Consider the following 18,876-nt stretch of genomic DNA (forward strand, 5'->3'; position numbering starts at 1 on the left):
ATTATATATGATATGATTGACTTTATGTATGAGGTACATTAATTGGAGGAAATTGGATATAAATATGATTTATATCTAGTGGAGGAGAAAACACTATGGTTGATATATGATATTAAACTATTGGTTAATGAATATCAGATGATTATATTTATTAGATTTTAATTGGACAATTATAGGATAATTGGCAGCCGTTTTCTCCGTAACTGTGCGTTAGTGGGAAGTTCCATTCGGTTTTCGTAACTGAAGAATAAAATAAAAATTGTTTTCATTTTGCAAAGAACACAGTTAATTGCTCACGAGGTGTTTGCATCCTATCGCTTAGTGAATTGAGAGACAATACGATAGCTCACCTTTTACTACATGATTGCCTACACACATGCACACTTCTTTCTAAACGATCGCCTGCCTTTTGCTAAATGATCACCTAGCACCCGAACTTTACTAAATAATCGTATAGATAATTGCCTACCATTGCCTACACAATCATGTACTTCACCTAAACGATCAAGCACTTTGTCTATACGATAGTGTAACGACCGGATCCTTACATATTATGGTCTGACCGCTACGACATGCATGCTTAGACTTTTCTATTATGAGATGAGTTTTGGTAAAAATCTGAAAAGAACATTTCTAAGATTTTATTAATTAGGTAGAAATCTATATAAAAAGTTTATTTTACAAACACCAGGATCCATGAAACACTAGCGTAGTGATACAAAAATGCATATGCCTATAATAGTGAGTTTGATGGTTGGCCATTTGAGCGACATCCAGTTCTGCCACCTACGCTGTGTCCTTACCTACAAAGTCTGTAAAAATAGGATGAGTATATAATATAACCAGTAAATAGTTCTCACATAGGGTAGTGACCAAATGCACAATCACATGCAACATGTTCTGAAAACATATGATTGGGATCGAAAACATATAATAACATGTGGTGGTCGGTTATGCTTCTAACATGAATTTCTCCGCCCTGATAGGAAGATGAGGACATAGACGGAAACTAACCCATCTGATGACTAGCGGGTCATGCAGTCAGTAGGGCCAGAGTCGCATCCAACATCTATCATTAACATAAACGTAAGATTGGACTAGAGGGGTGCAACCATACATACCCTGTTAGTCCCTAGCATAAACTTGACATAGAATTGGATCTAGAGGGGTGCAACCATACATGCCCTGCTAGCCTTAGAAGCATAACCTTTATCTAATTAAAATTTAATCTTATGAACAAACATAATGCATGAGGTCCCTTGTCGATAAACATATTTTAAACATGTAATGCAACATAACAATCACATAATTATGCAACATATTAAAGGTACACTTCCATGAAACACTTAAAGAGAGGGTGAGATAAACTACTTACCTTGACTGCGATCCTAGTTATTCCTTATTATTCCTTATGGTTTAATCAGTAGAGCTTTCTCTCTTAAATCAGAAGGAAATTTGAGCAGCACTTCCCTCGCGTTTCCTCTTTCAAACTAACAGAATTACTTCACCCTTTTCACACGAATTTTACTACTGAGTTTTGTTTGAGAATCAGTTTAACTTCTAACCCAAAGTCTCCTATTTATAGCCGTTTCCAGCTCTTCTCTATGTGACAACCCATCTTACAAATGGCTTCTTTAAAATTACTTAGGTTTAAGAATTTCTCTTAATAAGACACCTAATTTTGGCTAACGTTTTCCCTTACGTTATCAACCTTTGTTTGTATTCAATTTTAGGGTTCTCCATGTATAATTTATAAGACTGTTGCCAAATTCAACGCATAATCCACGCTTCTGTCCAAATCTCGCTCCTTCTGTTCTCAGAATCTCGCTCTCTCAAGTTTTCTCGCTGGTTTGGCTCTCGTAACTCTCGCTCTCGCTCTCGCTGAGAATCTCGCTCTCTCCAAATTTCTCTTCAATCTCGCTCTCTCCAATTTTCTCTCCAATCTCACTAGTTTTCACTCGTGGATTGCCTTCACTGCTTGTAGATTCCACTTCCCCCTTTTTAACTCTTTCAAATTTTAAGAGTATATGGGCAATTAATTCACCTCTAATTCTTCCAATGAGCAGTGCCCAAACAAAAAGTTATCTACTGCCCTTTGTCTTCTGAATTAGCTAGCATCCAACTTCTAATTAATTCTCCTTGATTCTGCCCCCTTATTCATTATTTTTGGATAATTAATAAATTTCTTATTTTTTTCCAATTCTAAATTTCCACCCAATTTTCCTATTAAGTTTATATATTTTTCATTCTTAATTATATATTTTATTTGTTTTCCTACTTTCTAAATTAAGGTTAGGGTATTACATTTACCACCCCTTTAAATAAAATTTTGTTCTGCTTAACATTTGACATTTAATTTCTTGTAGTGTATGCGTACAAATTTGCCGTTGTGAACGTTGGAAGCCTTGTTGGGTGAATTTCCTCTTTTGATTTGGCATGAATCCTCGTTCAGAAGTTAAGGTTTTGGCAGCAAGATCTACTTCCATGAGTAAGGCCGACTCGAGGGCAAGGGCATACTCTTTGTAACGGAAAGCAGTAACAATGCCTCGAATACCTTCTCCTAATCCCTAAATAAACCTTTCCACCTTCTTATCTTCTGTGTTCACTGGTCGAGGGACAAAGTGGGACAAGCGATCAATCTCCGTTCATACTCTGCCACCGACATGTTCTCTTGACGAAGATTAAGAAATTTCATTTCCTTTTGATATCTCACTGTCAAAGGGAAATACTTGTTGTAAAAAGCCTGATTGAATTGCTACCATAAGATTGTACCTTTGATTATTCTTTGTGTGGATTCTCACCAGAACTTTGCATCGCCTCTCAACATGAAGGTGGCACAATTTACTTTCTGTTCTTCTGGGATGTTCATATGGCGGAAAATAGTTTCTATTTCTGTTATCCAATTCTCTGCTATAATTGGATCCACAGATGATCCATCAAATGTTGAAGGATTGAACTTCCTGAATTCTCGAATGATCTTCGAGTCATTTGTATCGTTGGTTATTGGTGTGGTGGACGAGGTTGTGTTTCCATTACTCTTATTTGGTATTAGTATTTGTAGTGCCTCTGGTGTAAGTAACACGTAAGGCGTCTGTTCATGTCCTTGATTTTGATCCCTTGTGGATTCACTTCGAGGTCTACTTCATCGTGTTGGAGCCCTTTGTGGTGGCATCTTGTTCACACATTTTATTTTCATAGTAAGGAAGCAATCTAATTTTAATTTTTAATTTTTTAATATATATATATATATATATATATATATATATATTTTAAACTCATACCTATGTTTACTAAATTATTTACTAAATTACTTGTTTGAAAATTCCACTTACCAGCGTATTTGGCACAACTATGGGCATCACTTAACAGGCCGAACCATCAAACACCACGACTCAGATTAGTACAGCCTAATTGGCTCAAATGCTCTGATACAAACCTGTAACGATCAGATCCTTACATATTATGGTCCGACCTATATGACATGCATGCTTAGATTTTTTTATTATGAGATGGTAAAAATCTTAAAAGAACATATCTAAGATTTTATTAATTAGGTAGAAACTATATAAAAAGTTTATTTTACAAATACCAGGATCCATACAACACTAGCGTAGTGATACAAAAATGCATATGCCTATAATAGTGAGTTTGATGGTTGGCCATTTGAGCGACGTTCAGTTCTGCCACCTACGTTATGTCCTTACCTACAAAGTCTTTTAAAATAGGATGAGTATATAATATAACCAGTAAGTAGTTCTCACATAGGGTAGTGACCAAATGCACAATCACATGCAACATGTTCTGAAAACATATGATTGAGACCGAAAACATATAATAACATGTGGTGGTCGATTATGCTTCTAACGTGAATTTCTCCGCCCTGATAGGAAGATGAGGACTTAGGCGGAAACTAACCCATCTGATGACTAGCTGTTCATGCAGTCAATAGAGCCAGAGTCGCATCCAACATCTACCATTAATATAAACGTAAGATTGGACTAGAGGGGTGCAACCATACATACCCTGTTAGTTCCTACCATAAACTTGACATAGAATTGGGACTAGAGGGGTGCAACCATACATGCCCTGCTAGCCCTAGAAACATAACCTTTATCTAATTAAAATTTAATCTTAAAAACAAACATAATGCATGAGGTCCCTTGTCGATAAACATATTTTAAACATGTAATGCAACATAACAATCACATAATTATGCAACATATTATAGGTACACTTCCATGAAACACTTAAAGAGAGGGTGAGATAAACTACTTACCTTGACTGCGATCCTAGTTATTCCTTATTATTCCTTATGGTTTAATCAGTAGAGCTTTCTCTCTTAAATCAAAAGGAAATTTGAGCAGCACTTCCCTCGCGTTTCCTCTTTCAAACTAACAGAATTACTTCACCCTTTTCACACGATTTTTACTAATGAGTTTTGTTTGAGAATCAGTTTAACTTCTAACCCAAAGCCTCCTATTTCCAGCTTTTCTCTGTGTGACAACTCATCCTACAAATGACTTCTTTAAAATTACTTAGGTTTAAGAATTTCTCTTAATAAAACACCTAATTTTGGCTAACGTTTGCCCTTACGTTATCAACCTTTGTTTTATTCAATTTTAGGGTTCTCCATGTATAATCTATAAGACCGTGGCCAAATTCAACGCATAATCCACGCTTCTGTCCAAATCTCGCTCTTTCTGTTCTCAGAATCTCGCTCTCTCCAGCTTTCTCGCTGGTTTGGCTCTCGTGACTCTCGCTCTCGCTCCCACTCTCGTTGAGAATCTCGCTCTCTCCAATTTTCTCTCCAATCTCGCTCACTCCACTCTCGCTCTCTCCAATTTTCTCTTCAATCTCGCTCTCTCCAATTTTCTCTCCAATCTCGCTAGTTTTCACGCGTGGGTTGCCTTCACTGCTTGTGGATTCCACTTCCCCCTTTTTAACTCTTTCAAATTTTAAGAGTATATGGGCAATTAATTCACCTCCAATTCTTCCAATGAGCAGCGCCCAAACAAAAAGTTATCTATTGCCCTTTGTCTCCTGAATTAGCTAGCGTCCAACTTCTAATTAATCCTCCCTGATTCTGCCCCCTTATTCATTATTTTTGGATGATTAATAAATTTCTCATTTTTTTCCAATTCTAAATTTTCACCCGATTTTCCTATTAAGTTTCTATATTTTTCATTCTTAATTATATATTTTATTTGTTTTCCTGCTTTTTAAATTAAGGTTAGGGTATTACATTTACCACCCCTTTAAATAAAATTTTGTCCTGCTTAACATTTGACATTTAATTTCCTGTAGTGTATGTGTACAAATTTGGGTTGTTACAAATAGAATCGCCTTTCTCCCACTTGCTTGATCGTTGTATACGATATTTTTTCCTCCTCCCCTCTACCAAATTCAAAAAGTGCCTAGTCTTTGGATTCTCATTCCGAGAATACTACGGGTTCTAAGTGGTGGTGTTATCCCCATTTCTTGTCTGTTCATATGGTGGCCGTTTGTGGTAGACGATCGGTGTTTTGGTGAACGATAACCTTCCGTTCGTGGAGAGAGTGAGTTTCTTGCTTTGGAGAGAGTCTTAAATTGGTATGTTTTCTTGGTCTCCTATTGGTTTATCTCTAAGAATGTCGGTAATTTAATGGTTTGATGCATATTTGTTTGTGTGAATGTAAATGTAGTAATTATGTCACAATGCTTTTGGAAAAATTCGCTTCTGCTCAGAGGTACTCTTGTATAAGAGTTCCTTCATTCACAACATATTGGCCATCAATTTTCTTCCCAACAAGGACTTTCCTCCGTTGTTTTTCAATCTTCAAAGTACTTCTTTCACTAGTGAATTTGTAACCCTAGTCATCAAGCATGTCTAAGGAGACAAGATTTCTTTTGAGGTTTGGAACATGCCTAACATCCTTCAGTAGGACTTCCATGCTGTTTGCAAGCTTTAGTAATATTAAGCCTCTTCCCATGATTTCACACTCATTGTTATTATCTATGTAAATTGAGTTCCTTTCCTCTAATTTGTAATCAACAAACTAGCTCTTCTTAGAAGTCATACGATAGGTACATCCTAGCTCTAAGACCCAGTCTCTCTCCTCAGTTTCAAAATCCACAGCCCTTTTATTTTTAGCAACAAAAACTTTAATGTACTTATAAGCTTCTTCACTAGCAGGCCCTTGAAATCTCCCATGTTCCTTTGATCTCCTTGGCTCATCTCTTCTGAAATCTCTATTTCTGTTTGAGTCTTCTCTGCCATAAGATTTAAAAATTCTATTATCATCTCTTCTGTGATGTTTCCCCCTCTCAGGGCAGTTTCTTTTGACAGATAAAGAATTTCAAAGTTGGCCTCTCTCTATACATTATCTCATTTTTGTTAGAGTGATTCTTCTTTGACTGGTTCTTTCTCTTAAAATAAAGAGATTCAACTTCCCTAACATTTTTTTCTAGTTGTAGCTCTAATTCCTTGCTTTTTAAGGCTGTAATGACAACATTGACTGTCACTGATTCTCTCTCATACTTCAAGGCTGATTTTACCTCTTTAAAGGTGTCATGAAGTGAGTTGATCAAGATAGCCGCTTTACTTTTTGCCCCAAGCTTTTCTCCAAGTTGGTTGAACTCATTTGTGAGCTTCTTAAATTCATCCAAATTTTCATTTAAGGACTTAGAGTGTTTAATCTTGAAAGAGAATAATCTTTAACGAATGTAAAGCTTGTTAGGCAAGCCTCTCTTGTCAAAGAGAACGTTCAATTTCTCCCAAACCTCATAAGTTGTGTTCTCATTGATCACTTGCCTCAAGACACTGCCTGTGATGTTGAGAATCAAAGTTCTATAAGAAATCACCTCCATGTTTTGTCTATCTTCAACACTAATTGTGGTAGGCAAGGTCTGGGGACCATCAAAAGCCTTCAAGACCTTTTGTGAATTCAAGAAAACCTTGACCCTCTTTGTCCATAGAATAAAATCTTCCATGCCATTGAACTTTTTAATTTCAAACTTGGCAGTAGCCGTTTCAAGAATTTAAAAAAATCTAATCTATAGTCTGATACCACTTGATAATATTTTGGGCCACTTTTAATAAAACACTAACGACGCGCAAGTTCTTTTGTAGATTTGAGCTGATACAAGAATGCTAGAAAATGGAGTAGATGTCACGTGTGGACTTTAGACTGCCACGTTGCTTCAACAGGTGGTAAGATATCTTCTTTCTCTTACCTCTTCAGTTTATCATTTTGACAGAAAAACAATCAAGAAATTTTGGGCAAAACTTGGATCTCTCTCTCTTTTGTTCTTCTTCCATCAGATGAATTTGAGTGGAAATCTTGAACTCAAACGTTAGAATCAAGCATGCAAGACAAGAAATGAAAGGAGAAGAGAAAAATGAACACATAGAGGTATACTGGTCAGATACATCCACTCTTCAAAAGATCTTCAGGCTTTATTAATTCTTCAAGATTACAAGCTTCAGAATCATTTGAGGTCAGCACTTTTTTACAACTCCCTTTCAAGCCTTATTTTAATTATTATTAACTCTCGATATACATGCTCACTTATCAAGAAGTGAAGTTATATCAATTCATTTCTATTTATGCTTTTGCTTTTATTATAGATAACATAAACGAAAAAACAGCTAAATTAGTTGCAACTCTTTAACAGCTACTAACTGATTTTCTATATAATTTGTTCTTGATAGGAGCTGGAAATGGAACTGAATAGGAGTTGAAATTTTTTATTCAGCTTCAACAACATTCTCGGCAACATCTCAATTCGCAATGTTCTCTTCTTAAGTTCTTTGGTTGCAACACCTCTTCTTATGACTTGGACTTTTTCAACTGTGTTCAAATTAGCCCGTGTTTGCCTTCAATATCCTTCGCTTTGCTTTAAATACCTTGAAATCGCCACATCATTTGAATATACACATGAAATAATCAACTATAAAGGCCTCAAAACTAGCATCAATAAGTCTAAAAAGAGAGTGTATATTTGTGCACTATCACACTCACACACAAAAAATCTTAGTTATTCACGTTCCACCTTTAAAAAAAAAACTTTACTACTCTTATTTGTTAGCTATATCAATATCGTTTTAGAAATGATGTAGAGTCTAAATAACAGTATTAAAATATCATTTACAAGCAAGATTTAGTGTAGGGAGTATATGATGTTGGGGTAATGAAAAATTTTCCAACACGCATAGGTTGTAGGAGTAGGTAATCTCTGGTGCAACTACATGCATCCCTTTTCAATCACAAAAAGATAGAAATATATAAAATAAATATCGCCTTTTCTTAATTAAAGTTTTTCACATTGACAACTTGTAATTATGCCCTTGAGTGGGGTGCACAAAAATGAATGTAGTCTTGTGATAATTTTTTTTTTCATTTTAAAATATTATATTTTTTTAATATCTTTTTCTTTGTGATGGAAGATAAATATGCGTGAAGATGAGCGTATTTGGTTTAACTTTTCAATTGTTTGTTGATAGATCTATGAAAAGGCTAGAGGATAAGTGCCTCCCTCAAGATAGAGAACCTCGGACTAAGAATTCTTAAGGTATGGGTAGGATGAAGAAAGTCACATTAACTGGAATGTATCTTGCTATAGGCACGATAGAGGTGATCTTTTTTTCTTTTAGGGCACGGACAACTTGAACTCTTCCATGTTCGATAGAATTTTTCATAAAAAAAATAGGAGGTAGAACCAATAAATATTAATCATTTTTTGGTTCAAAATTTTTTAATTGTTTCAAACGTTACTAGAAGATAATCAAGTTGATCGCCTTGGATGAGTCAGTACACATTTCACTCCTAAAGAGTTCAATTTGCTCTTCTTTATCGGATAGGAGAGGTAGCCTATAGACTCAAGCGATCAGCTCGAAAGTTATACGTTTTTTTACCTTTTTATTACCAAAAAATTATTAATTCCCTATGAGATGAATGGGATCCTTCTAGGTGGGGGGGGGGGGGGGGGGGGGGGGAAGGGGGGAGTTTGAACACCTAGAACACATTCTTTTTCCATTTTTATTTTAACAAATTTTTGTTGCTTAAAATTTTAAATATGTATAACGGGTAGAAAAACTAAATCCATTTTCTAATTTTATCTCACATATGTATTAATGTTTAACAGAAATATTTGTTAAATTTTAGACTCATAATTATTTGGTCATTTATTTTTAGTTTTTTAAAAGTAAGATATATAAACACCAATTTCGTATATAAATTTTTTGCTTTTTTTTAAAATTTATTTTACTATTATTTTAAAATTACATTCAAATTCGTACAAGTTTAATTCTTTTTTAAGTTATGATTAATAAATATCTACATTTTCAATTTTAAATCTAACAAGTTCCTTAAAATATCTAATAGATATATATTTCAATTTATTATCTAAGATTCTCAAAAACTATAAGAAAATGCTTAAAAATTGACCGACGTATTGGAAAAAAAAAATATTTTTGTTACAAATTGAACCTCAAAATTCCAACTTTGTAGCCCAATAGTTACATTATTTAAAAAAAAATATATATGATACTACTTATTAGACACACAATCGAGATGTCACTAATCTAGTATATACTTTTTAAAGTTCAAGAATTATATATGGCACAGATTGAGATATTAATGGACTAAAATCAACTAACATAAAATTACGGATCTGTCATTGTTCGTACAATTAGTTATACTCGTTTTGACGATATTATATGTCTTACATAAAATCTTGGACATATCACTGTTTGACGACAATTCAAAATAACTTTGGAAACAATTTCAAAATATATAATAAAAATGAATTTTGCGAATAGGAACATGTACTAAATAGGTGCCCCACGAGTATATTAATTAACGAAAAAGAAAGAAAGAAAGAAAGAAAGAAAGAAAAAGCAAAAAGAAGAGAAGAAGAGAGAGAGAGTGGTAATCGATCATTTGGTAGGGTAGGCGCATGAAAAGGCAAAAACAAAGATTGCTATAAATTTCCATTATTATCTCTTCTCCTATAATAGTCTCACTTTTCTTTAACCTCCTCTCTCTCACACTTATTCTTTAAAATTTATCTGTGTCTAAAATGGGAAGACCTCAACAACGCTATCGAGGAGTCCGTCAAAGACATTGGGGCTCTTGGGTCTCTGAGATTCGTCACCCTTTACTGTAAAAATTCTCTCTCTCTCAAACACTTCCTCCAAAATCACTTCTCTTCTCTCTTCTATTAACTCCATATTTCAAACAGCTTCAACAATATGCTTTCTTCTCCAGGCCCATAGTACAAATTTTAAGCGTTTGATTTTACGGAAAGAATTCATTTTTTTTTAAAAAAGAGGGAGAGTGAGAGTTTGCTACATGGCAAAATGTATTTGTTGGATGTTTGAGCAAGTTGAAAAAAGATGGGACATTTTTCTAGTATTAGGGGAGTATCGTATTTTTCTTGTTCACACTATAAATTTGTTATCATAAATATTAAGGAATTCAAGATTAACATCAACGAATTCGACCATACTTTTAAAAGCATGTTGATGGGACTCATTTAGTATGAATTTTTTTTTATACTATCATATTATAGGAAAATTTTCCGAAAAGATGGGTGCAACACGGATAGAACCAAATATATTTTTCTATTTTTTTCAAAAGAAATAAACTCTAGTACAAAGATATAAAATTATTATGATGTTCTAGTACACGATGTTGAAAATTTTTGTGGATATATATTTTAAAAAATTCCATGATTAAAAATAGCTACAAAATTGAAATAAATACAACCATTTTTTTTTAATAAAGTAAAATTGAATCTGTTTAAGGAAAAATTAATGTTAAAATTTATTGTTAAATTCTTAATCAATCAGGAAGACAAGGATATGGCTGGGCACTTTCGAAACCGCGGAAGACGCCGCCAGAGCATACGATGAAGCAGCTACAATTATGTGTTGCCCTAACAATCTCTCAACCAATCAAAATGCACCACCTCAGCCCTCGTCAGCGCCGCCGTCTTCTAAGCTTCTAACTCCGACATTGATCGAGAAGTTACAAAGATGTCGAATGGCTTCCCTCCAAATGACAAAAACCCACTTCGCCGTCCGGAAATCCGCCGACCCATCTCACCGTCCGGCCACCAAACTCGACGACGGTAACTGGCCGGAGAAAGAGGTCAAGTGGGTCGCCGCCGAGGAGGCTGAGGAGGTCCGCCAGCTTGAAGATGACCACGTGGAGCAAATGATTCAAGAGTTGCTTGATCTTGGGTCCTTTGAATTTTGCCCTAATGATAATCATAATTTTGGTTCTACAAATAATTAGAATAGATTATTTAAGAAATAAATTTGGTGCTCTTTTTTCTTTTTAATTTGAGTTTAATCACGTCAAAAGTTTGAATCTTTAACCTCTAGTTTAGCTCATAGTGATAATTTATAGTCAATCAGAATATATATATATAGTTTTAGTTTACTATATATTCATATTAAGTAAGAAAATTAGTAATATGCTACATAAAAAATTAATAATTTTTTTTAGATAAAAAAGATAGTCATTTAAGCTTCGATTTGTTGATCTAAATGAATATCATAAGAATATATACAAGTGAAAGTGAACATAAGCAGTGGTTATATCACCTCATTTTTCTTAAAGTTGAAGGTTTAAATCTCCACCACCTCACGTTTGTTATACTAAGAAATGTTACATATATAATTTATTAAAATAGTATTTTATTTTGATATCTTTATTACTTAATTGTTATTTTTATAACAATAGCTACACCTAAATTCCATGTTGGTTCACATCCAAAAAAAATAATTTTTTAAAAACCAAATTGACACATGACAATTTTTAAAAATAATTTTTTCAAATAATAATTCCTCCTCTGAGATAAATTAACATCCAAGATTTTTTTCTTATTATAATATTAAAATGGCATGAACAAATCAATAGTTGATTCAATAGAGGATTTACCTCAATTTTAGGAAATCTCAATACAATATGTCAAATATCACTCCACACCATGTGTAATAACCGTTTAGTAGGAAATTCTTAGTTCATACATTTATTTAAAAAAAAACATCAACAAAAAAAAAAATTCAAAAGAATTGTTTCTTTGGCAAATACATGATGTAACTACAACCTTGGATCATGTGAAGGGAAAAAAAGTAAGATAAGGAAAACTATGAAAAGAAGTTGAAGAGAATAGAGAAAAAGAGATTAAAAAAAGAAAAAGAAAAGAAAAGAAAAGAAAAGAAAAGAAGAGAAAGAAAGAAAAAAAAAATCAATAAAGTAAAAGTGAGACTAATGAAGCTTGATTTAGACTAGACAATATGTTTGTTTCTCTAGAAGAATATGACAAATAAACTTTGATATCATTTTTTTTTAAAAAAAAAACCTAACAAATTAATGGATCAAAAGTTTCATGTTCAATAATAAAATAGATAATTAACTTCCTAAAAATAAATATTTGAACTTTGAAAAATTAAAATTATGTTTTTGATAAATTTATTATTTTTGTTCTTTAGATATGTTTTGATAAAGTTGCGTAAAAAAGATATCTCACATTGTTCATATATTGCACTTTTTCTTGGAAAATATTACTAGGCACTTATTCTTACTATTTATGGGGTATTATTTGAATATCGATTTGTTTCGAATTATTTAAAGAGTTTCTGTTTATGTTACTTCATAAGAATACTTGATTAAAACTATGTGACATTTTATAAATAAAATTGTAGCATTTTAACAATAATATTGCCAAAATATGTTTTAAAAAAATTAGTAATTGAAGTCGTGCTAAAATTTGAAAGAATGAAAACTCAAATAAAAAATTTATTTGATATATAAAATATTTACATGCAAAATAGAAAGTTTTGTTATTGATTTCAACTACCCATTTGGATCCGCTTATAAAAAAAATGTTTTTCAAATAATTTATTTTTATTTAAACACTTCTGATAAAAATTTATTAAAATATATTTGAAAAACTGAAATTTCTTCTAAAATAATTTATTTTAAAATTAAATACTTGAAAATGTATTCCAAACACATCTTAAATATGAAAAATTACTCCTAAAATTTTCTAATTAGGCTTTTCATCAACGTTTTCTAAATTTCAATTTTATAAATTCAAGTGTGGGTTTTGAATTTGATTGTTACTTCAAAAGTATTTTTAGTGACAAAAAGGTTATGGTTTTTTAATTCAACATACATTTGAACCTTAAATTTTTTTGAAAAGAAACACAATTTTTTTTGACAAAAGAAACATAGATTTTTTTTTTTTTTAATTAATACACAGAGTTGAGCTATGGTAAAGTCAAAATTTTTTTCCTTCTTTGCAATTGCAAAGTATTGAATTAATGTATGAAGTGGAGAGTTCGAACCTATGATTTTGAAGTTGATAATATAAATACCTATTTTAGTGAAATTGTTGGGAAAGAAAATATAACTTTCAAGATATATATATATATATATATATATATATATATATATATATAAATAAAAGTACTCGATTTTTTTTAAAAAATGTGTTGTAAAAATAAAATTTTATGAAGCACTTATGGCAAACCCACATTTAGAAAAGAAAAATCAAGTGGAAATAATAGAGAGAGAATGAGTATGTGGGTCAAAAGTGATGTTAAAAATGGAAAATATATATGAGATGAAAGGGATAATAAAATAAAGCTGTGAAGTCCCTTATCAAGATGAGAAGAAAAAAAAAAGGAAAAAGAAAAAGAAAAAAGCAAGTGTGAAAACAAAATGAGAATGTTTTGAAAGTGAAACGATAATCATTATGATTTTTCGCGAACCATATTCATATTTGACAAAAAAAAAAAAAAAAAAAAATTCTTTTTTAGTGTTTCTTAAATATATATATATATGTATGTATGTATGTATATTAATTAAAAAATATTATCATATTTAAGCTTATATAAGAAAAAAAATCCATTTCTTGGTCTCTTTAGAGTCCTTATTTGAGAAAAAATTTTGAAATCTTATAGATATCTTTTATTTTTTATTGATCCCATTAAGAAAAGTTAATTTATATATATGATTTAATTGGTTAGAACATTATATATTTATCTAAAAGGATGATATTTTATTCTTGATTAGATTGTTGGATATATATATATATAGAATATTAGTTCAATTAAATTAGCATGAAAGATTTTATTAGCCTTTGTCATAACATTATTCTAAGTATTATTCGTGATAACAATCAAGTTTTGTTAATTAATTTTATTGAATAGCACTTTGGTAAATCTTGTGTTCAGGGGAATGGTATCTTACGTTGGTTGGATCACTGTTTGTCTATTGAGGCATGGAAAATAGCTTTTCTGTATTCGAAGATTAGGGTTGGTCAGTGGGGAATTTCTGATCATAGCCCTCTTCTGGTTTTTACAGGAGAGACGAGGAGTAGGCCGCCTCTTACTTTCTCTATTTTTCTCATTGAGCAGAGGCTGATGATTTTATTAATACTATTAGTGTCACACCCTGCCCCGAGCCCGCCTCCTGAGCTCGAGGAGAGGCGTGAGGGACCGCAAATACCACCCTTTTGTGATACCTACTGTCCATCTTTACCTTACTATATTCAGTAAACCTTAAGTCAAGGAGATAAACAACAACTAATTTAATTAGGCTAATTTTATTACAACAATGTAATGTTTATACAACTCCAAGACTTAGCTACAAAGTTTACATCAACAACTCTAAAACCCCGGAAGTATAACTATGGCTGTAGAAGACCTTGACCTTAGCAGCACCCCGGAAACTCCTCACCTTTCGCTACTTGGAAAGAAAACATGAAAGAAAAGAATGAACTTCACAAAGCTCAATGAGTGGTAAGCAAATTCTAGAGTCTATTTCAACTCATACATGACAAGCATATCATATATACGAGGTTAATACTCAAACCTCAGCTTTGAATGAGTCTGTCTCAACTCTACTTGCACGGTAGATAGTTAATTGTTATAAATCATAAACGCTTACTCTTTTGCATTCCCCTTTGTTCCTAATGTCTCCTATGTGCACATAGCTCCCCGCTTATGGGCTCAGAAGCTTGGCCTGTCGGCCCTTTGACCATCCCAAACGAGGTTCATCCCATAGATTCAAGAAATAGACTTCTCGATCCCCTGACCATCCCGTGAGGTTCCATTTGGGGCTCAGGAACTAGGTCTATTGACCCTTTAACCCTCTCGATCATATATTCTCATTTTCATGCTATTTACTCATTCATATCATAAGCATATACAATTTACTCTAAAGTATATGTTTAAGACTTAAAGGAAAGTATCACTCACCTTGGTAAGGATAGGAATCTTCCTCTTTAGAAGTTCCTTGATCACCTGGGGCTCCCTTTTGAACCCTAAGATCCAGATTCAAATTAAAACTCAGATTACTCATAATTCTATGCCTTATTCCGAGATACTTTATAAACATGCTCTAAAATGTCTCAGGAAGTTTACCTTCTTAGCTCATAACTCCTCGTGGTTTGGCCAGAATCATCAAAACATCAAGACTGGCCCAAGCTTACCCGACAGCTCGACCCTTCTGCCATTTCCTCCCTCTCTAGCTCGATTCCTTAGAGCTTCTTCTCCGGCAGCCCTACCTTGAAAACTAGACTCTCAGAGCTTTTAGATAGCTTTGAAATCACTCAAAACGCACGAGTGTTCTGGGAGAATTCCTCGTCCCAAATTGATGCTACTTTTAGACTTCACTGTCCGACAGTAAGTCCTTCTCTTGGAACTTTAGGACCGACACATGCCCTTCATTATCAACACATGGTCTTCTTCAAATCCACTTTCTAACACTTTTTCTTACGCTCTTTGAAGAGGATTTGGCTTATGAATTGAAGAGACATCTTATGGTTGTATTTATAGGCCAAAGGAAATGATCCTTTTGGAATGTTTGCATCATGTTTTGCCACCACCTACTTCCTTTGCCATTTACTTAATTTCATGCCATTCACCTACTTAAGTTATCTTCTTCATGCATAAGACTTTCTTTGCATGAATCTTAATTTGTCCAACTCCTACTAACTCAAGTCTAACCACCTCTCGGTATAGCTATTTGTTCGAATGAGCTCATTAGCATTGTGTAACGCAAGTCTCAGAACCGCTCCATCCGCTCCATCGCTTAGTCCATCGTGTAGCTTTTGCATTTTATCGCTTAGATCCATCATCTAATAAATCTCTCGCTGTCTCTTGCTGTAATCATTTAGTGCCTGCGTCTATTGCATAGTACCAACGCCCCATCATGTAGCTCAATCGTTTAGTAAACCATCTTACTCTCAATAATCTCGTTCTCAACGATCTCACGCATAGCCTATTGCTTAGCTGCTGCACCCATCGTTTAGCTCTATCGTGTATCGCTGACACTTTATCGTCTAACACATTCGCTCATCGCATAGTGTCATCGTCTAGCGCTTGCATCTATCGTGCAACGGCCATCGCATAGCATTCTGTCTATCATGTAGCGCATCTGCTCATCGTGTAGTCTATTGTTTAGCGCCTGCACATTGTCTAGCATCTACGTTCATCGTCTAGCGCCTACTCAACGCTTAATGCTATCGTATAGTGTTATCATCTAGTGTTATCATCCAGCTTTTACGCTTATCGTCTAGTGCTTACATCGATCATGCAGTGCCATCGCCTATCATGTAACTTTATCGCCTAGTGCATCACTTCCCATCGTTTAGTGCCACCTATAGCTACACGATCGTCTAGCGTATTGCTCATAGCTATACGATCATTTACCCCAACGCCTTGTGCTCAATATCTCACTCTTTATGCTCTCGCTCACACAGCCTTAACATATGAGCAACTCTTGGTGATTCCTCTTGCCAACACCTTGGCCAACATACGTCCAACCTCACAAATGCATGGTGGCTTTTGGCTTAATCTCTTTTAGACCTCACCTCATGCATTAACACCAAACACATGGTTCCTTTTGACTTCAAACTAACCCAAATTCTACTAATAAAAGCTTATCTCTAAACTATTCAAGGAAAATCTATTCAACATTTAGAAATTTCCTTCTCTTCAACATAGGATTTAACTTACACTTAGTTAATTCCCTTAATTAACTGCTTAAGTAGGGAAAATGGAAATCTGGGTTTCACAATCAGGTCAGTATGGAGAAGGTCAAAGTGTGTCTCCTATGGTTAGCTTTGTGTGACATTTGAAGGCAATGAAGCGGGTTTTTCTCTTTGTTATCTGATGAGGTAGGGGTGACTAGGCAGATTATGGAGGCTGCTCAAGCTGAGGTGGAGAGAGATCCTCACTCAGAGTTGGTATGTGCGGAGGCGGCTTAGGCCACTGAGGTATTCTGGTTAGTGGCTAGATGCTCAGGCAGAAGGCTAGGGTGAAGTGGCTGGAGTTAGGTGATATGAACATCGCATTTTTTCATCATTGTACTCGCTCTCGCCGAATTTGTAATGGTTTATTTAGGATTGTGGATGTTGGGGGGGACTCGCTAGATGATGCATGACAGGGTGGCGGGGATGGCGGTAGATTTCTTTCGAAGTAGTTTGGGGTCTCAGCCTATGAGGTATAAGGATATTACTGCCCGGATTGAGGGTATTATGTAGTTCAGCTGGTTTGAGGAGGGGGTGAAGGCACTTGGTTGCTCAGTGAGTCGGGATGAGATTCAGAAGGCTTCATTCTCGATGAAGTCTGGGAAGGCTCCTGGGCTTGATGGATTTTCAGTGGATTTTTATAGAGCTGCTTGGAGTGTGGTTGGGGATGATTTCTATGATATTGTGCTGAACTTGTTTTAGTTCTATTACCTGCTTGGTGGAGTTAATTCTACTGCTATTACTCTTATCCTAAAGAGGTGGGGAGCTGAACGTATGGAGGAGTTTCGTCCTATTTCTTGTTGCAATGTTGTGTATAAGTGTATCTCGAAGATTTTAGTCGATTGATTGAAGTTGTGGTTGCCTTCTTTCATTAGTGGTAACCAATCTGTGTTTATTTCTGGTAGGTTGATTTTCAATAACATTTTATTGTGTCAGAAGCTTGAGGGGGGCTACAAGGAGGATAAAGGGAATCCGTGTTATGTGTTGAAGATAGACCTTCAGAAGGCATACGATTTGGTCGATTGGGATTTTTTGTTTAGTGTGTTGCTGGCTATAAGTACGCCCCTTCAGTTTGTTAGTTGGGTGTGGGCTTATGTTACTTCACCTATGTTCTCTGTGATGATTAATGGTTCCCTTAGGGATTTTTTCCTTGTAGGAAGGGGTTAAGGTAGGGGAATCTGTTGTCTTCTTTTTTGTTTGTGATGGTGATAGAGGTCTTGTCCAAGTTGTTAAATAAACCTCCTGTGTGGTTTAGGTTCCATGATCGGTGTGAGCGTGTCGGCCTGACTCATTTGGTTTTTGCAGACGATTTGATGATTTTCTATGTAGTTGAGAGAGATTCTTTGGAGTTTGTGAAGCAGGTCTTGGCAGATTTTGTAAGGCTGTCTGGGTTAGTTGCAAATGTTGGGAAGAGTTCCATGTTTGTTGTGGGTGTGGAGCCTGGTGAGGGGGAGGAACTAGCTGCGTTTATGTGATTCTCTCTTAGTTCGCTTCCTGTTAGGTATCTGGGGTTACCGTTATTAGCTGGTCAGTTAAGGACTGTGGATTGTGCGCCTTTGATATAGAGGATTACAACTTATATTAGAAGCTGGGCGGCACAGTCCTTCTTTTTTGCTAGAAGGCTGTAGCTTGTTAGGTTAGTTTTACAGTCCTTTCAAGTGTTTTGGTGTAACATCTTCATGTTGCCTGTGTGTGCAGCTTATGAGGTTGATCTTCTGTAACGTAGTTATTTATGGAAGGGCAATGCGGTGAGTCGGGGTGGTGCACGGATGGCGTGGGATGAGGTGTGCTTGCCGTTGAGAGAGAGGGGGTTGGGTGTGAAACACGTGGCTTCATGGAATCAGG

General features: G+C 34.6%; 1 protein-coding gene and 1 long non-coding RNA gene across 2 annotated transcripts; both read left to right on the forward strand.

Annotated features, from left to right (window-relative positions):
• Positions 1-7,231: 7,231 nt before the first annotated feature.
• On the forward strand, positions 7,232-7,933 carry LOC150038874 (uncharacterized). Its single transcript, XR_016527400.1, has 2 exons — positions 7,232-7,476; positions 7,691-7,933. It is a non-coding gene; the product is annotated as an uncharacterized LOC150038874 (long non-coding RNA).
• Positions 7,934-9,990: 2,057 nt separating this feature from the next.
• LOC120092923 (ethylene-responsive transcription factor ERF003-like) lies at positions 9,991-11,325 on the forward strand. The gene is made up of 2 exons (XM_090310761.1): positions 9,991-10,142; positions 10,832-11,325. The coding sequence occupies exons 1-2, from the start codon at positions 10,060-10,062 to the stop codon at positions 11,277-11,279; spliced, it is 531 nt and encodes a 176-aa protein (XP_090166887.1). The 5' UTR covers positions 9,991-10,059; the 3' UTR covers positions 11,280-11,325.
• Positions 11,326-18,876: the final 7,551 nt, after the last annotated feature.

The sequence above is a fragment of the Benincasa hispida genome, chromosome 1 (assembly GCF_027475165.1).
Source record: "Benincasa hispida cultivar pf3 chromosome 1, pf3_genome.v1.1, whole genome shotgun sequence".
In the NCBI taxonomy this organism is placed as follows: Eukaryota; Viridiplantae; Streptophyta; class Magnoliopsida; order Cucurbitales; family Cucurbitaceae; genus Benincasa; species Benincasa hispida.